Raw genomic sequence first — 16,750 nt, forward strand, 5'->3', positions numbered from 1 at the left:
ACCAGTGTTTGGCCTATCAGACAGACAATAATTTAGATATGCTGTCTGGCTGCTGCATTGAGCTCGATTATAACTTAATGCTGATCAATGTAATGATATGAATAGGCCTCCAATACTTCGATGAGGAAGTCTGTCCACACACTTTGTAAATTACTTGAAATCTTTGAGACGAGTCAGGATGTTACAAACGTAAGGAGCCTGCTCTTAGTATTTTGTTCCAGGCACAACCATTATAATGAGAAAACGTATAAATATTATGATAGTATAAAGGGATCCTGAGTTGAGCAGGATTATAGCAATAAGAACCCAGTCATCGCTTTGAATTCGTTTGGAAATCGGCCCCGGGGGGCAGGCTTGGGACGGCTCAGGGATGTTAACTACCTGTTAACGATACTGGTTAGCTATCAAGCAACAAACTATGAATTTCCTTTACCTCAAAAGTGAGAAATTAGATGTTGGAATGACATCACACAAAACTTAAGCGTTACCAAGATCAGAGCCAGTGAACTGTTGGAATTTGCTTATTGATGTATTTGCCTATTGATGTATTCAGTGACCAGACTGACGCATATTGGCAGTTTAAATTGAGAAGAATTACGTCCCCATAGCTTTTTCCAAAAAGATCCAAATTGTGCGAAGAGAATAACCAAGTTATTTTCAAACTTTGACTTTTTTTAAAAAAAAAAAGTATGATTATTTAGAATATGTGTCCAAGGTTCATTTCTTTCTTGTTTTAATTTGTTTTATTTTTTTTCAGTCATCTACAACATGATATTTGCCGTTGTATTAAACAAGGCCAGATTTAAATCTTTTTACCACTATAATCCCACTAATATTAAATAATAGACCTGAACAATAAATCAAATCAACGTAATAAGCACTCTCAAAATTAACTAATAGAATAGTTTCTGGAAGGTCAAATAAACTGTTTGAAAAAGCAACCCCAGTTAGATGCTGACCAGGAAGGAGCAGAGGAAGATAAATGAGACAAAGTAGAAGTAGGCAAAATCACTGCCACACTCCTTGCCACTGGTCCCTGAGCGCTCGTCACAGGCTCGATGACTCAGACAGGACAACATGATCTCATGCCATGCCTCCCCTGTTGCACTCCTGAGTGACAGAAAAAAGAGAACACAGGCAGACAAAAGATCAAAACCATTGAACACCAACTGCTTTTGTGTTGCATTCACCTCTGATCTAGGTGATTGCTTCATGTAAGAACAGTTTCATAATAATTAATACACAAAACAATTGATCTTCAGGTTAATATGTACAAATTTGGGGGTAAAGTTCAACTGAAAAAATGATGTGTTTTTCAGGAATGGTAAAAAACGAATTTGCTTAATAGCTTAATAACAAGTAAAAATATTAAACAAACTAAAGGAAACAATCAAGTCTGCCCTTTTCTCAAAAGTGCTAATTTAAACATGGTACATGTAAAAAAAAAAAAAAACTTAGAAGAAGTTCATATTGACAGACGGAAATCAACTATTTTTGGGGAAAAAAAGCAACAATATTTTGATTTATAGTAGAGCTGCATAATGTTGGGAAGATATTTAAAGGCATACCTACTGTGGCAAATTACAAAGACAATACTAATTGAGATTACTGACATTTTTCTGACTCTCCAGAATCCTCTGAGCTTTATTATTTCAGCCACTAAAAATATAGATCACACAAGGCGTTAAGGGTCCATTCACCTGCTCGATAGGTACATTGTGCAGCTCTTATTTATTAGCTGGAGTCTAGCACATCAGGGGCTAGGGAGCTAGGGAGGTCATCCTGTAGCCGGCGGGTTGCTCCAAATGTCTGAGTCATTGTGTCCTTTGGACAAGACACTTCACCCATGTTGTCTGTTGGTGGTGGTCAGAGGGTCCGGAAGCCGATGTATGGCAGCCTCGCTTCTGTCAGTCAGCCCCAGGGCAGCTGTGGCTACATTATAGCTCACCACTGTCAGGGTGTGAATGTGTGAGTGAATGGGTGACTGGCTGAATGTAGAGTGAAGTGCTTAATCCAACAGCAGGGTTGCTGCTTGATACCAGCAGCAGTGGTCGAAACAACTTTTCGACCACTGGTCTTTCACTGCGACCTTGTTGAATCAGCCAGTTTTTATTCAATTAAACTTTCATCAAGCAAGAAAAATACGAGCCAGTAATGTCATGGCAAAGGATATTTAGTAATTTACATAGAAGCACTCTGGGAATTCTATATCCTCCATTCCAACACACGTGCATAGGTGGCCGTATCATAAGCTATGTACATACTTCAATGATTGGCTTTCTCCACTGGCTTTCTCCACTTTTCTGTGAAGTACTTATGATCAGAAGAGATGTTCAGTAGTGGATGAAATGGTATATGGCTTGTACTTGCAAAACACTTTAACTAGTCCAACGACCCCAAGCAGACCGACAGCAGCAAGGTTGCCATACTCTGACACCACCACCAGCAGGTGAACTGAGATGGTTGAAGCGGGGGATAGAACCGACAACCTGCCAATTGCAGGACGAACTCCCCAACTCCTGCACTACTGTCACCCCAGTCATCAGATTAGTCATCTGTGAGTGGATGTTGATAAACATGGATATTGATTAAGGCATTAATGTTTCACCAAAGGCAGTTCATTTGTTTAGATGTATTTTAGATACCACGACATAGTGTACATGGGAACATAAGGAACCATGTGAAAGAGGTTAGAGCATTTCTTTGCCAGAAGAGGGTTAATCTTTGAAAGAAAGAAGCTAACAAATGGCAAACAACATAATTAACTTATTTTCATTAAATAATTAGAATTTTTGTTTTGAACTTCCAATAAATCACACATTCGTCCCAAATCCTTCTCATAAAATCCCTCAACTTTCTACATCAACTTTCCTTCAACTTTTAACAACAGTGCAGTTTATGGTGTCATCTAGAAAACATTTGAAACGTTACAAATATTGGAGTTAGGCCTAAATTAACTAATAAATGCTCATAAACTATTTCACAAGCTAAAAGATTTAAACTAACTTTGATAAAGCCCATAACAGCAGTGAAATGAACTCAGCATGATCCCAGCAGTGATCCTGCTAGAGAAAGTTGTGATAAACCTAAAGTTTTAGCATTTTTGTTTCATCACTCTGTCTGTAAGACAAAGAGTTAAATAAAAAAGCTGCTTATACCTAAACAGCAGCATGAGAGCTTGGAGGAAAGTGCGAAAGTTGTTATGGTGGTTGATAGCCGTGTCTTCGTTCAGCTCAATGTTCCCAAACACCTGCAGCAGAGACAGTTAAGAATGTATTAAAGATATCACCTTTAACACTGCCAGACCTCAGAATAACTTTAAGAATATAACTGTTCCTTCAATCACTGCAAAGCTGTTTCACACACCTGCATCCCAATGATGGCATAAATGAAGAACAGCATGGCAATAAGCAGGCACACATATGGCAGGGCCTAAAGGCAAGGACACCAAAACACACTTTGTTATTTACGTTCCCTCAGAGTTAGTTCAGTTTGATTTGTTTTAGCAGCAAGTTGTTGATTAGAACAGTGTGGCATCAGGAAGTATGTATGCAGTATGAATGTAAAAGTCCGGTCATTCTATGTTGTATGAGAGCACCTTAAAAGACTGGACAAAGGTCCACAGCAGGATGCGGATTGTGTAGCCCTGCCTCAGCAGCTTAATGAGCCGAGCGGCTCTGAAGAGCCTTAGGAAGCTCAGGTTCAGCAGCCTGTCCTGTAAGGCATAAGCAGTACATCGACAGTCTTTTCATTATACAGTAAATACATCAAGGCCTAGCTGGTCAAAAAATTAAAACTGAAAATTAAAATATAACCGTGTGATTCCAAACTGGCTTTATTGGATTATCTCATGTTCTAAGTGTATTCTGCTTTCTCATTATCCAGTCACAGATAGTTCTGCTGTGGTTTGTACACAGAAAAGAGAGAGACAAACATTTGTCTTCTGACTCAATCAGTTTCAATATTTCACAGCCATCATGACCTCATCTATAATCAGCGGTAAGGGTCGGAGTTATGATGTTTGTGCCAAAGACCCCTGGAGTGACAGAGAACTACATGATAAACATTGAGTATGAATCCAAATCAATGCCATCACCTACATGTTGTGTGGTTATTGGAGGCATATTGAATTGAATTGAATTGAATTGAATTGAATTGAAAGCCTTTATTGTCATTGTACACAGTACAATGAGATTTGGAGAGCAAATCCATAAAAGTGCACACATTAAAAAACACATAAAAACACATACACATACAATACATTAGAGTAAATCTGGATGAAGGTTGAGTATGGTGACGGCTTTGGGGAAGAAGCTATCCCTGAATCTGTTTGTGCTAGTCCGTATTGACCTGACATATAACGTGACAAGAATTAGTGGGGCAAAGTTTCATTGTGAAGAATAACAAAACAATTACAGTCTGACTAATATGGTGACTGTCAAGTTTTTTAAATCTAAAATCAGGAAAAAGGAGGCTGACTCAAGGTAGAAAAATCTTTTTTTTTTTTTTTATCTGAGGTTAATTTCTCCTTTTATTTTCTCAACAATATTAATTTCAACCATGGATACCAATGCCCCCTTTAGGTAAGAAGCAGTGTGAACGATGAGGAGCACGGCTGGTGAGAATTCTGCACAAGTGAAAATCCCTGACAGGCCAGTACTAGTGGCCGTTTTTCCCAGCTGCCCATCAATGCCTCATGTAGTCTAACTGCTGGAGAATTAACCCTAGTAAAACCTTTACAGCTTTAACTGGTCTGACGACCCCATAGCGCTTTACACTACAGTCAGTCATTCACTCATTCACACACACATTCACACCTTGATGGTGGTGAGCTACAGGGGTTCGACAATGAAACTGAAACACCTCTCATTTTAGTGTGGGAGGTTTCATGGCTAAATTAGACCAGCCTGGTGGCCAATCTTCATTAATTGCACATTGAACCAATAAGAGCAGAGTGTAAAGGTCCAATTAGCAGGGTAAGAGCACAGTTTTGCTCAAAATATTGTAATACACACAACATTATGGGTGACATACCAGAGTTCAAAAGAGGACAAATTGTTGGTGCACGTCTTGCTGGCGCATCTGTGACCAAGACAGCAAGTCTTTGTGATGTATCAAGAGCCACGGTATCCAGGGTAATGTCAGCATACCACCAAGAAGGACGAACCACATCCAACAGGATTAACTGTGGACGCAAGAGGAAGCTGTCTGAAAGGGATGTTCGGGTGCTAACCCGGATTGTATCCAAAAAACATAAAACCACGGCTCCCCAAATCACGGCAGAATTAAATGTGCACCTCAACTCTCCTGTTTCCACCAAAACTGTCCGTCGGGAGCTCCACAGGGTCAATATCCACGGCTGGGCTGCTATAGCCAAACCTTTAGTTACTCGTGCCAATGCCAAACGTCGGTTTCAATGGTGCAAGGAGCGCAAATCTTGGGCTGTGGACAATTTGAAACATGTATTGTTCTCTGATGAGTCCACCTTTACTGTTTTCCCCACATCTGGGAGAGTTACGGTGTGGAGAAGCCCCAAAGAAGCGTACCACCCAGACTGTTGCATGCCCAGAGTGAAGCATGGGGGTGGATCAGTGATGGTTTGGGCTGCCATATCATGGCATTCCCTTGGCCCCATACTTGTGCTGGATGGGCGCGTCACTGAACAATTCTGGAGGACCATGTGCATCCAATGGTTCAAACATTGTATCCTGAAGGAGGTGCCGTGTATCAGGATGACAATGCACCAATACACACAGCAAGACTGGTGAAAGATTAGTTTGATGAACATGAAAGTGAAGTTGAACATCTCCCATGGCCTGCACAGTCACCAGATCTAAATATTATTGAGCCACTTTGGGGTGTTGTGGAGGAGCGAGTCAGGAAACATTTTCCTCCACCAGCATCACGTCGTGACCTGGCCACTATCCTGCAAGAAGAATGGCTTAAAATCCCTCTGACCACTGTGCAGGACTTGTATATGTCATCCCAAGACGAATTGACGCTGTATTGGCCGCAAAAGGAGGCCTTACACCATACTAATAAATTATTGTGATCTAAAACCAGGTGTTTCGTTTTTTTTGTCCAACCCCTGTATATTTGTAGCTACAGCTGCCCTGGGGCAGACTGACAGAGGTGAGGCTGCCAGACATCAGCCACCGGGTCCACTGACCACCGCCACATCAGTGAAGAGAAAAACAAACCATTTCAGTCTACTCAACTTACTGTAAAAAATCATTGCTGACCCTTGTTTTGCTGGAAATTTCTTTCTTTTTATAAAACATGATTTTTAAAAAAAAAAAAAAATCTTTCTCCCTATGCCCTGAACAGCTCCAGGAAGGGTTGCTGCAGCAAAGCAAGACTGGATGCAGACTGCATGTTTTAATTGATAAACAACATTTTACTAGGTCACATTTTCTATATAAAACTGACCATATTGTATGATGTAATTTGAATCAAAATCTGATTGTATTATATTGAACTCCTTTGGGTTGTGGATTGTGCATAAGTTGTATCACTCACTCAGTCTTTTAAAGAGGACATCATGCTTTTAAATCCTTCCTGTCCACATCTAAATCACTGTTGTTGTCATGTGTAGTAGATAGAAGAGCCAAAGCCAGAGCGTATTCGAGACCAATGCGTTATATAATGAAAACTCAAAACTTACAGTCACAGAACATGGGGAAGGCAGGACATGGAGCACGGGCAGGGAAAAAAACGGAGATGGAAAACAGTAGAAACCAGTGATGTGAACATGAAACCAAACTGTTTAAATAGTTGGAGGAGAGGGAGAGTGAAAGCAGGAGAAGCAGGTGGAATCAAATGGATGATCAGTGGACACTGGTGACAGCAATGAAAGTTCAGCAGAGGGAGTGGGAGAACAATGACAGGGCAGACAGGGAGGAAAACAAAAATCTATCAAGAAACAAGGTGCAGGAAGGAATAGACATAATCAACACAATGAAGAAACAAAACTAAAAGGTGAAAACCTGGAGAGTGCACAATCCCTGGAACATCGAAAACAAGTATAAATAAGTCTAGTCCTAATAGTGACAAATGTGGTCTATTTAAAGTGGAATTGCCTATTTAAAGTCTGAATTCCTTGTTATTGTTGCCCCACAGTAGCCAGACTGACTAACATGGTGTGTAAGTCAGTCTGGTAAGGCTCCATACTCTCCGTTCCGAAACAGAATGGACCAGACACAGTGCAGGAGGCAGGACTTTTCAATGAGTCACTCAGCTCCAGAATTACTCATAATATAGCAGCTCTTTACTGTAACCATAATAGTCAAAAATATACTGAGATTTTTGTTAAGAAAGTACATGTGAATACACCATGTATTGTCCGATGTTTTAGACAAAAGTGGCAAAAATCTTTCACTGGAGAGTTTGCTCGATGGTATGACAGGTTTCACGGACAACAAATTACAAAAACAGAGAGCGTCGTTTGGAGTTTTTTTCGTCACATCCATAGTTACCTGATTGGTTCTAACCTGTTGACACTGACTCTGTTAATCCCGTCTTTCCAGACTGATACGCGGCGTGTACGCTGTAAGCCAGTCATGCTGATCAGGCTAGCCCCACAGCCCCTCTTTTACCCGCATTCTGAGATTTGTCTGAGAGCAACTGGTTTTGGTGCTGTCTCTTTAAATGCAAGTAATGGACTTCACCCCCCCCCCCCCTCCCCCAGCTCACAGAGCATTTCACTCCACCATGTTCAGCCATTTTTGTAGTATGCTGGGGACGGCGCAATAAATTGCGTGGGCTAATGCACCCAGCAACCAGACATTTTTGCTTACCCACTTGTAGCCACAGCATCCTTCAGCTTGGACCATAACATGGCAGCGAAAAATAAAAAGTGGCAGATTTGCAAAATTGCAAAAGTCGGAAGTCCATGACCTTTTATAGCTATACTGCTGCAAATACTGTAAAAAATTAATAGAAAGCAGAGAAAACTCAACAGAATGAAAAATATAACCCAAACAGAATATAAAGATATCTATGCAGCATCTGGAGACATTACGTTCAACTTTTCTGGTCTCATAGAAACTCCAAGCACACAACAACAGGTAGTTATGGGTGAAAAAAGTGGATTGTGCATGATATGTCCTCTTTAAAATGGTCTTGAAAAAACTGTTTTTGTGAATCGGTGCTATACAAAAGAACTGAACAGAATAAAAACTAACTTGGAGGATGTGGTTTATGATACAGCATCTTCAATTATCACACTAATACACACACACACACACACACACACACACACACACACACACACACACACACACACACACACACACACACACACACACACACACTGTCTACAGTATGATAGTCTCTGTGTGTTTAAATAAATAGAAGAGGAATATCCTTTATTGCCCAACAGAGGGGGAAATCAGTTGTACCAGCAGCAAAGAGAAAGGCAAAGTACAGTTTGATTAATAAAAAATGGCATACTTTCTAAAATTAAAGAACTAAAAAATGTGTATACTTATTCTTAAAATACTAACAGAATATTTACAAGAAAAAACAGCAAAGATTATCAACCCCTATTGAGCTTGTTGGAAAGAGTGGTGGTTATAAAGTCTAAGCACTGCTGGGAGGAACGATCTGCAATAACGCTCCTTAGTGCACCTAGGATCCAGGAGTCTGTCACTGGCTGATGGAGCATCCTAGGACAGAGCGGGGCTAGACGTGACAGTGTGATGGATGTTACATTCAAGGTGGGCATAGAAGACCAGCTTCTATCATTGATCTAGTAGGAGTTGACACTGGACCTGAGTACTATTTGGGTGACATGACTTATTGTATATCCTCACTAACCAGGCAGAAAGCAGTGGGCAGCATCATAGCAACTCACCGTAGTCTGAAGATGTTTGGGATCACAGCACGGCAACAGCGGTGACAACAATCAACAATAAATGTTGGAAGACGTGGTGGTGGTGGGAGGAGGGTGGGGGACAATAAGAAAGAAAGGGAAATAAATAAATACAGAAAGAAAGAAAGAAAGAAAGAAAGAAAGGACAGAGGAAAAGAGGCAGGAGAAGAGGAACAGTCATATTGTACATTCACAACAGACACTACTCAACAAATACATGTGTTAATAATCAATGCACTAATATAGGGAGTGCAGTGAGAGGAACAATTTGGGATGAGTAACTCCACTGCTGCGCAACATAGAGAGCAGGTCAGGTCAGAGCTCAACCAAAGACCAAATATTCAACATTTATCTGAAAGGGAATTTAAGATCCTGGTATGGCTCAGAGTAATCCCTGCTATCACCAGGCAAACATTCCCTTCCTCGTCTACTTAACCAGTCAGGCCCTCTGCACTTCTGTCACACACCTGTCTTTGCCACTTTGCTTACTGTGCTTAGAGCTTCCTGCACAGATAAAGAGCTCTGGTCCATTTCACCATCACGATCTCCGTGTTTCATGAATACAGTGTAGAGTTTTCTTACCTTGATTTCAGTCACAAGGATGTCAGTAATGCTTCCCAACACTGTCACAAAGTCAAATACATTCCAGGCATCTTTTAAGTAGTTCTGAGGAAAAACACATGGATGTGTTCAGATTCTATTTATCTCCCAATGCTTGGAGAACCAACCTATAGCTAATACTCACTAGGGGGCCAAAGGCAATGATCTTGAGGACGCACTCCAGAGAAAAAAGAGTGGTGAACACTACGTTGAGGTACTTCAGCATTGCTTCATAAAAGTCTGGAGCTCCATGAAACTAAGAAACCAGGATAAATGGAGCATCATAAGCACTTTTATCAGTGAATCTGTCCCAGCCTGTGATAGCTGGACAATAAGTAAAATGTGCATCTTACCTTCATCATGAGTACCACAGTGTTGAGAGCAATCATGATCATAATGGAGTACTCAAACGGAGCTGAGACAACAAACTTCCACATTCTGTACTGGAAGGACTGTGTGTCCTCTGGCATGTAGCGTGTCAGAGGTTTGGCGTTTATGGCGAAGTCAATACAAGCCCTCTGCAACGCACAAAGTAAAACAAACTTACATTGATCTTCTCACAAGTTTGCCCGAACTCTCAGTGCATGAACAGCAGCTGCTAACATGCATCGCTATTTGCTCTGATCTTATTTGCTAGTAGTGGGCTGCACAGTGGCGAAGTGGGTGGTGCCTTGCAGCAATAAGGTTATGAGTTCAAATCCAACCCTGGGTCTTTCTGCATGGAGTTTGCATGTTCTCCCTGTGCATGCGTGGGTTCTCTCCAGGTACTCCGGCTTCCTCCCACAGTCCAAAAAACATGACTGTTAGGTTAATTGGCTTCTCTAAATTGTCCTTAGTGTGTGTGAATGGCTGTTTGTCTCTGTGTTGCCCTGCGACGGGCTGGCAACCTGTCCAGGGTGTACCCTGCCTCTCGCCCAGTGAACGCTGGAGATAGAAACCAGCAACCCCCGCGACCCCATGAGGGATTAAGCGAGGTCAGAAAATGGATGGATGGATGGATTATTTGCTAGTGTCTAAAACTGACCAGCATGTTTCAGTGCTGGAAAAGTGTAACTCCTTAGATATTTCTTCTGTTTTTGCCTCACAATGATCAAATGATGATTTATTAAGGGTTCCTGAAAAAGTAATTGACACCTAAAATTAATAACTGGTTGTGCTGCCTTTGTTGACAACTGCCATGTGTAACTTGTGATAGCTGGCAATGAGCACTATGTCCCTGACATTTCAAAAACCCATTCAACAACATTTGAACGGGCAGTCTAATGTCATGCCACAGAATCTCACCTGGATTTCCAGACGTTAACTTGGTCACCCCAAAACTTTTATTGCTTTTGTTACCCATTAAAACTTGCTTTGTTTTTTAACCAAATTTAAATGATCTGTTTTAAGTGTATATGCAAAGCTTTGGATACATTACTACTCTGTGGTTCCAGTGCCTCCTTTGTTGGCAAATGAATTCTTCAGACTTATGCCTTTTAAAGGGTTTGTAGTTAGAAAAGTGTGCATTGGTGCACCTGATGACATGATTATGTAAGAGAAATTCCCAGCATACCTCATTCTTTTCCAAGCTGCATTCAGACAAAGCCCTGTCTCCCTGCTCTTGGAAGGTGATAATAATCAGCGCGACAAAGATGTTGACAAAGAAAAACGGAAAAACTACAAAGTAGACCACATAGAAGATGGACATTTCTATCCGGTAGCCAGGAGAGGGGCCTTGGTCTTCAAAGGTGGCATCAACAGAGTGCTTCAGAACACTGTAAGAAAAGAAAGAAATAAGACACAGCAATACACCGCCTGTCAATGGTAGCCATTTTAAGAAGAGAAAAGTATACAAATTACTTTATTAATAATACTTAAGGCAAAGGTTTGTACAAGATTCATAGTCTCTTTTTTGTACCATAATCTCTGTAGTTAGGCTCAGCCTGAAAATTATTAGTCAAGTACCCATTTTTAGGAAGTGCTCCAAAGCTTCTTCAACTAAATTTAAATGCTCTTTTTGCTATTTTTTTCTTAATTTGTATGAAGATAATCTCTCAGTAATTTATCAATTGTTAGGACCAAGATCTATGCAGGCTGCCCCATGACATAAAATGCTGTTTTTCATTTCTGTATTATCCTGGGGGTGTTTTTAGCCCTCTGCTCTGTAGCACTCTGAGGTTTATTTGTAATGTAAAGTACATTATAAATAAAATTTATTTATTTATTATTATTATTATTATTATTATTATTATTATTATTATTATTATTATTATAACAAGTTTTCCATTGTGTTTTCCATTGGGGATCAGTTATGTTTAATAGATTACATAGTTAAAATATTTGGCAGCATAGTGAAAAAAAGCTATTACTGGATGATTTTGAGACACTTTCTTATATTTGTCTGATGGCACTTTTCTGACTTCATGATAGGATTTGTTTTACATTATTTATAGTTACTGTCATCCAAACACCCAATGTGTCTAAAGCCTAAAACAGACTACAGGTTAGAAAAAGTATTTTACTGAGAAAGTGTAATTGAGACAAATTAACCTGTGTACTTTTCACTAAATCTAAACACTGTTAATTATTTCTTCAGCACTAACTGGATAGTAATATAACTCAAATAGGAAGAATCAGTCACACTTACGTTGGCCAGCCCTCCCCGGTTGAGACTGTAAAGAGAGTGAGAAAGGCCCACAGGACATTGTCATAATGGAACTCATATTTTTTCCACTCTCTGGGCATTGCTGCCACTGTCTCTTTGTCGTAGTCAAGAAATTGTCCTCTGGAAGACATAACGTGGTGATTGATTATTACACAAATACACGCCAATGTTTAAAAATGTATGGCTTCAGGCACAACAAATAAAAACTTTCAGGTGTTTCAGACTGACTTGCAGTCTTTCTCCAGAGCTTTGGACTCATCAGTGCAATAGAAGAATTTTCCCTTGAAAAGCTGAACCGCAATAACAGCAAAAATGAACATGAAGAGCATGTAAACGATGAGGATGTTCAGCACGTTCTTCAAAGAGTTGACCACACAGTCAAAAACGGCCTGAGGACAGAGAAAACACACTTTATAGTCTGCATGTAGTTGAAAGTCTACCTGCAGCACGGCTATAACTGCACAGCTTGTTTGTGATTGTTAAAAACTGTACAAAGAAACTGGGTGCACAAGCAGATTTACAGTTAAACCAGATATTTACACATTGTATAAAAAACTACTTTTTAAACCACATCATACCAAACTAAACCTCTCCTGTTTTAGGTCACTTAGGATTACCAGAAATATCTATTTGCTAAATGCTAAAATAACAAGAGAGAGAATGTGTTTACGGCCTTGTTCAAGGACAGAGGTCAGGGTACTCTAACTGATCTGATGCTGAGAGGCTGACCAGAGATCTCTAATGACTGAAAATTCCCAGCTGTTAGACTGATGAAGGAGGAAATTTCTGCACACAAGCTGATTTTAAACTGACCATACAGTTAAAAGATGGACATGCACTGTAATTCAGTTAGAATTTGAAAATCCACTTAGCTTACAACACTTAAGTATGTCAAGTAACTTTTAAATGGGGCAACATTTTTGTCTGAAAGACATAATTTGATCCACCTATTGGCTGACTCATGCTTATCATCATAAACTAAAGAACATATTCGTGTGGGCACAGGCAGTGATACAGTAAGATTTTAGAACCTTGAGCTTGGGCAGACGTTTGATGGTCTTGAGAGGCCTAAGAACCCTGAGAACCCTCAGTGACTTGATGGTGCTGATGTCTTTGCCTTTAGTCCCCCTGCAAACAGCAGATTCAATTTCATCAAATATGCACTTAACAAATTAGATACAGTTCATCAAATTCATGAATTCAAATTCTTCTTAGGTTTGAAATGTGGCAGGATGTGAAATGCTTTCAGATCAGCCGTGCAAGAGAGGCAGATGGTAAAAGCTTTTTAATAAAAACATTTTTATTAAACAGAATGCAAGAAGAATGGGGAACATTTAGCAAACATCTTTGTTTCAAATCAAGAGCTTCTCATGTGGACTTAACTCTGCATATAGTGTTTAGTAGTGGCTGTTTCTGGATTCACTTCTTTTATGATAGTCGTTTATGTCAACATTTATATGTAAACGGATCGTATGAAAAATAATGGCAATGAATTTCAGAAACACTGAATCATTATGAATTTCCTTCAAACTACACATGGTAAAGTTAAATGTACATAAAGCAATAAGCAGAGCTTAAGTTTGTAGAGTGGCTCTTTCAGGGCACAAGGCCCAGGCTCATTACCTTCTCCTTAGTGATACTTGACTACAGCTTGTAGTTTTTCTTTGGCTACATACAAAAATTGCAGCATTCCTTGGATTTATCAGTTTCTTAACATTGGGTAAGTTGGCTAAGAAGAGGAATTGCTGAGAGCAGATGGACCAGGGAAGAAGGAGGACTACCTCCAAATTATTTGTCTTCCCTCCAAAAGGACACTCATAATCAATTTGCTTTGAGTTGCCTGTTTAAATTATTGACTGAAACCTCATTAAGTTCAGTCTGTCATTCAACCATTCTTTACCTTCCTTTATTCAGCCACTGTAATGTGTTTTTATTGTGCTTTGTTTTACTATGTTTTAATCATATAAACTACTTTGAATTGTCTTTTTGCTGACATTTGCCACACAAATAAACTTGCCCTTCCTTCATCCCAAACACACATCATAACTTGTTTTGGAATGGATACAGCAATCTAACATTAACCTGCTCCAATGGCCATCTCCTCAACTCTATTCAAAATGTGTGAACTATGCTAAAAACAGGCATGCACCACGAAACCTACACTTTAAAATGAACTGACAAGAAGAGTGATCAAATACCCAGGTGTTTGAGAAGCAATTTTTATTGGAATATAATGTAGCTATATATTGGAGCTTGTGTAAATGGTTTTGTATCCATGAAATTAACCTTTTGCAACCAACACTAGCTTTTAAAAATGGTTAAAAACAGTTCAAATAAATCACTGTTTTAAATGTTATGGCAATCAGTGTAATTGCCTCACACCTTGTCACAATGTATCTGTTAATCTGTGGTAGACGTCATCCTGGTGATCATCAGGAAGAGAAAAGAGAAAACTTATGAATTGTTGAGCCTACTTATTTTTTAAGTTGGCTAATGGGCTTTTATTATTAATTTCGAAAGGTCCTTATGTATAGTTATGGCTCATGATGAAGTCGATTTGTGATTAAAGTCTCATATGGAGTGAAATTGAACATCTGAGAGGAACATTTCACCACTTTACCATCTGTGTCATCTGTTTTCACTGGGACCACACATTCAGATGTCAGGTTTCTCTCTATAGATCACTATCTTTGTCTGGAAAGTGACGTAACCAAGACGTAGTCTCTGTTTGGTGTGAACAAAAGCTTTAGAAATGAGACTGCAGATTCTCACAGTGCACAACTAATAGTTTTCCTGTTGATGGAGTTTCTTCCCTGGGCTGAGGATGTCTGCAGCTCCACCGGGGTTACCATGGGCCTCTTGACTGCTTTTCTGATTAATGCTATCCTTGCCTGCCTGTCAGTTTAGTTGAAAGCCATGTATTTGTATGTAATTGCATTTTCAGCTCTGTGAGATGTTCAGAACTTGGGATGTTATTCATCGCAACAACCCAACCTATAGTAACTTAGACGGTTTTACATACTTTTACAAGGCACTGTATGTCTTCAGTCCAGAGAAAGTGTACTGTGCCACTGCCAAAACGTCAATAGTGGCATATATGTGTTTTTTAAAACATAGATTTTTAATTTCTTCCTATGCATTTGCACTGTTATGTTTTTAAACACCAATAAAACTCCACATGGAGGTAATCAATTGTTAGAGCAATTATAGTTGAAACACTTCAACAAAGTGCAGTTTAAAACTTAAACTCCAAAAAGCACAGACATTTTCAATCAAAGAACCTAATTCCAAATTTTTCCCACTCAAATATTGTACTTCTCTGAGTCCAAATTCTGTTTTCAAATTGTATGCTTTTGTCTTTTGACAGAATAACTGCTGTGACAAGTTGAGTAGGCAGAGATATGTTTCAATCCAAAGCTTTGCTTCCCACGAAAACAAGCTTTACATTGACTTCATGGAGCTGATCTGAACATTAGTATGATTATGGGGGACAGGGTGGGGCAGGGGGATAGGATTAAGCTTGTGGGGTTACAATGAAGCGTGGGCAAGCATAGGGGGGTTCCCCACCTGGTCACACCTTGCTGCGATCTACTTGGGGGAAAACAGTGGTAAAACAAGGTACAGCACATTTATGGATGCTTTATACACACAAAATAAAGCACATATTTGAATCAAATGACATTATTTAGTTCTTTTTTTTAACAACAAATGCAAAACATTGCATGCTTTTGTTTGTAGCAGGCTATTGGCTGAGTAAACCGAACTATGTGATTGAAAATTACAAAATATGAATAAAAGCAGGGTGTTGTTTAGAAGCAGCTTCTTACTAAAAAACACCAATCAAATGTCTTCAATTGCAACAACCAATTACTCTGCTGTATTAAACTCCACCAAAACATAACAACTTAAATGCAGATACAACTCTCCAAATAACAGTAATTTTTATATATATATCTATATCTATTTATAGATATATATACTGCTAAAAGAAAAAATAAAGGGAACACTTAAATAACACAATGCAATTTCAAGTCAATCACACTTCTGTGAAATGAAACTGTTCACTTAAGAAGCAACAGTGATTGACAATCAGTTTCACTGCTGTTGTACAAATGGAATAGACATTAGGTGGAAACTAGAGGCAATTAGCAAGACACTCCTAATAAAGGAGTGGTTCTGCAGGTGGTGACCACAGACCACTTCTCAGTTCCTCTGCTTTCTGGCTGATGTTTTGGTCATTTCTGAATGCTGGCGGTGCTTTCACTCTAGTGGTAGCATGAGACGGAGTCTACAACCCACACAAGTGGCTCACATAGTGCAGCTCATCCAGGATGGCACATCAATGCAAGCTGTGGCAAGGAGGTTTGCTGTGTCTGTCAGCTTACCAGAACCTCCACCATTGTGCAAGAAGGAACAGGAGGAGCAGTGCCAGAGTGCTGCAAAATGACCTCCAGCAGGCCACACATGTGCATGTGTCTCCTCAAATGATCAGAAACAGACTCCATGAGGGTGGTATGAGGGGCCAACGTCCGCAGGTGGGGGTTATGCTTACAGCCCAATACTGTGCAGGATGTTTAGCATTTGCCAGAGAACACCAAGATTGGCAAATTTGGTGCTGGTGCCCTGTGATCTTC

General features: G+C 39.7%; 1 protein-coding gene across 4 annotated transcripts in view; it reads right to left on the reverse strand.

Annotated features, from left to right (window-relative positions):
* The window catches only part of LOC105915367 (voltage-dependent N-type calcium channel subunit alpha-1B-like), a 49,786-nt gene extending 33,474 nt beyond the window's left edge, over positions 1-16,312 (reverse strand). For 2 of the 4 annotated variants that reach the window (XR_004930310.1, XM_036134122.1), the window contains exons 1-13: positions 15,684-16,312; positions 13,148-13,244; positions 12,345-12,505; positions 12,099-12,236; positions 11,025-11,226; positions 9,826-9,990; positions 9,618-9,728; positions 9,455-9,538; positions 8,855-8,860; positions 3,599-3,715; positions 3,367-3,432; positions 3,159-3,250; positions 960-1,110 (exon numbers count right to left, since the gene is read on the reverse strand). Coding sequence is in view for 3 of the 4 variants with exons in the window: in XM_036134122.1 (XP_035990015.1) it covers positions 960-1,110; positions 3,159-3,250; positions 3,367-3,432; positions 3,599-3,715; positions 8,855-8,860; positions 9,455-9,538; positions 9,618-9,728; positions 9,826-9,990; positions 11,025-11,226; positions 12,099-12,236; positions 12,345-12,505; positions 13,148-13,244; positions 15,684-15,745 (1,452 nt within the window). In the remaining variant the exon portion in view is untranslated. The remainder of the gene's footprint in view (positions 1-959; positions 1,111-3,158; positions 3,251-3,366; positions 3,433-3,598; positions 3,716-8,854; positions 8,861-9,454; positions 9,539-9,617; positions 9,729-9,825; positions 9,991-11,024; positions 11,227-12,098; positions 12,237-12,344; positions 12,506-13,147; positions 13,245-15,683) is intronic. The other 2 variants (XM_036134121.1, XM_036134123.1) reach the window with 1 other exon arrangement.
* Positions 16,313-16,750: the final 438 nt, after the last annotated feature.

Source organism: Fundulus heteroclitus, unplaced genomic scaffold (genome assembly GCF_011125445.2).
Source record: "Fundulus heteroclitus isolate FHET01 unplaced genomic scaffold, MU-UCD_Fhet_4.1 scaffold_741, whole genome shotgun sequence".
Classification (NCBI taxonomy): Eukaryota; Metazoa; Chordata; class Actinopteri; order Cyprinodontiformes; family Fundulidae; genus Fundulus; species Fundulus heteroclitus.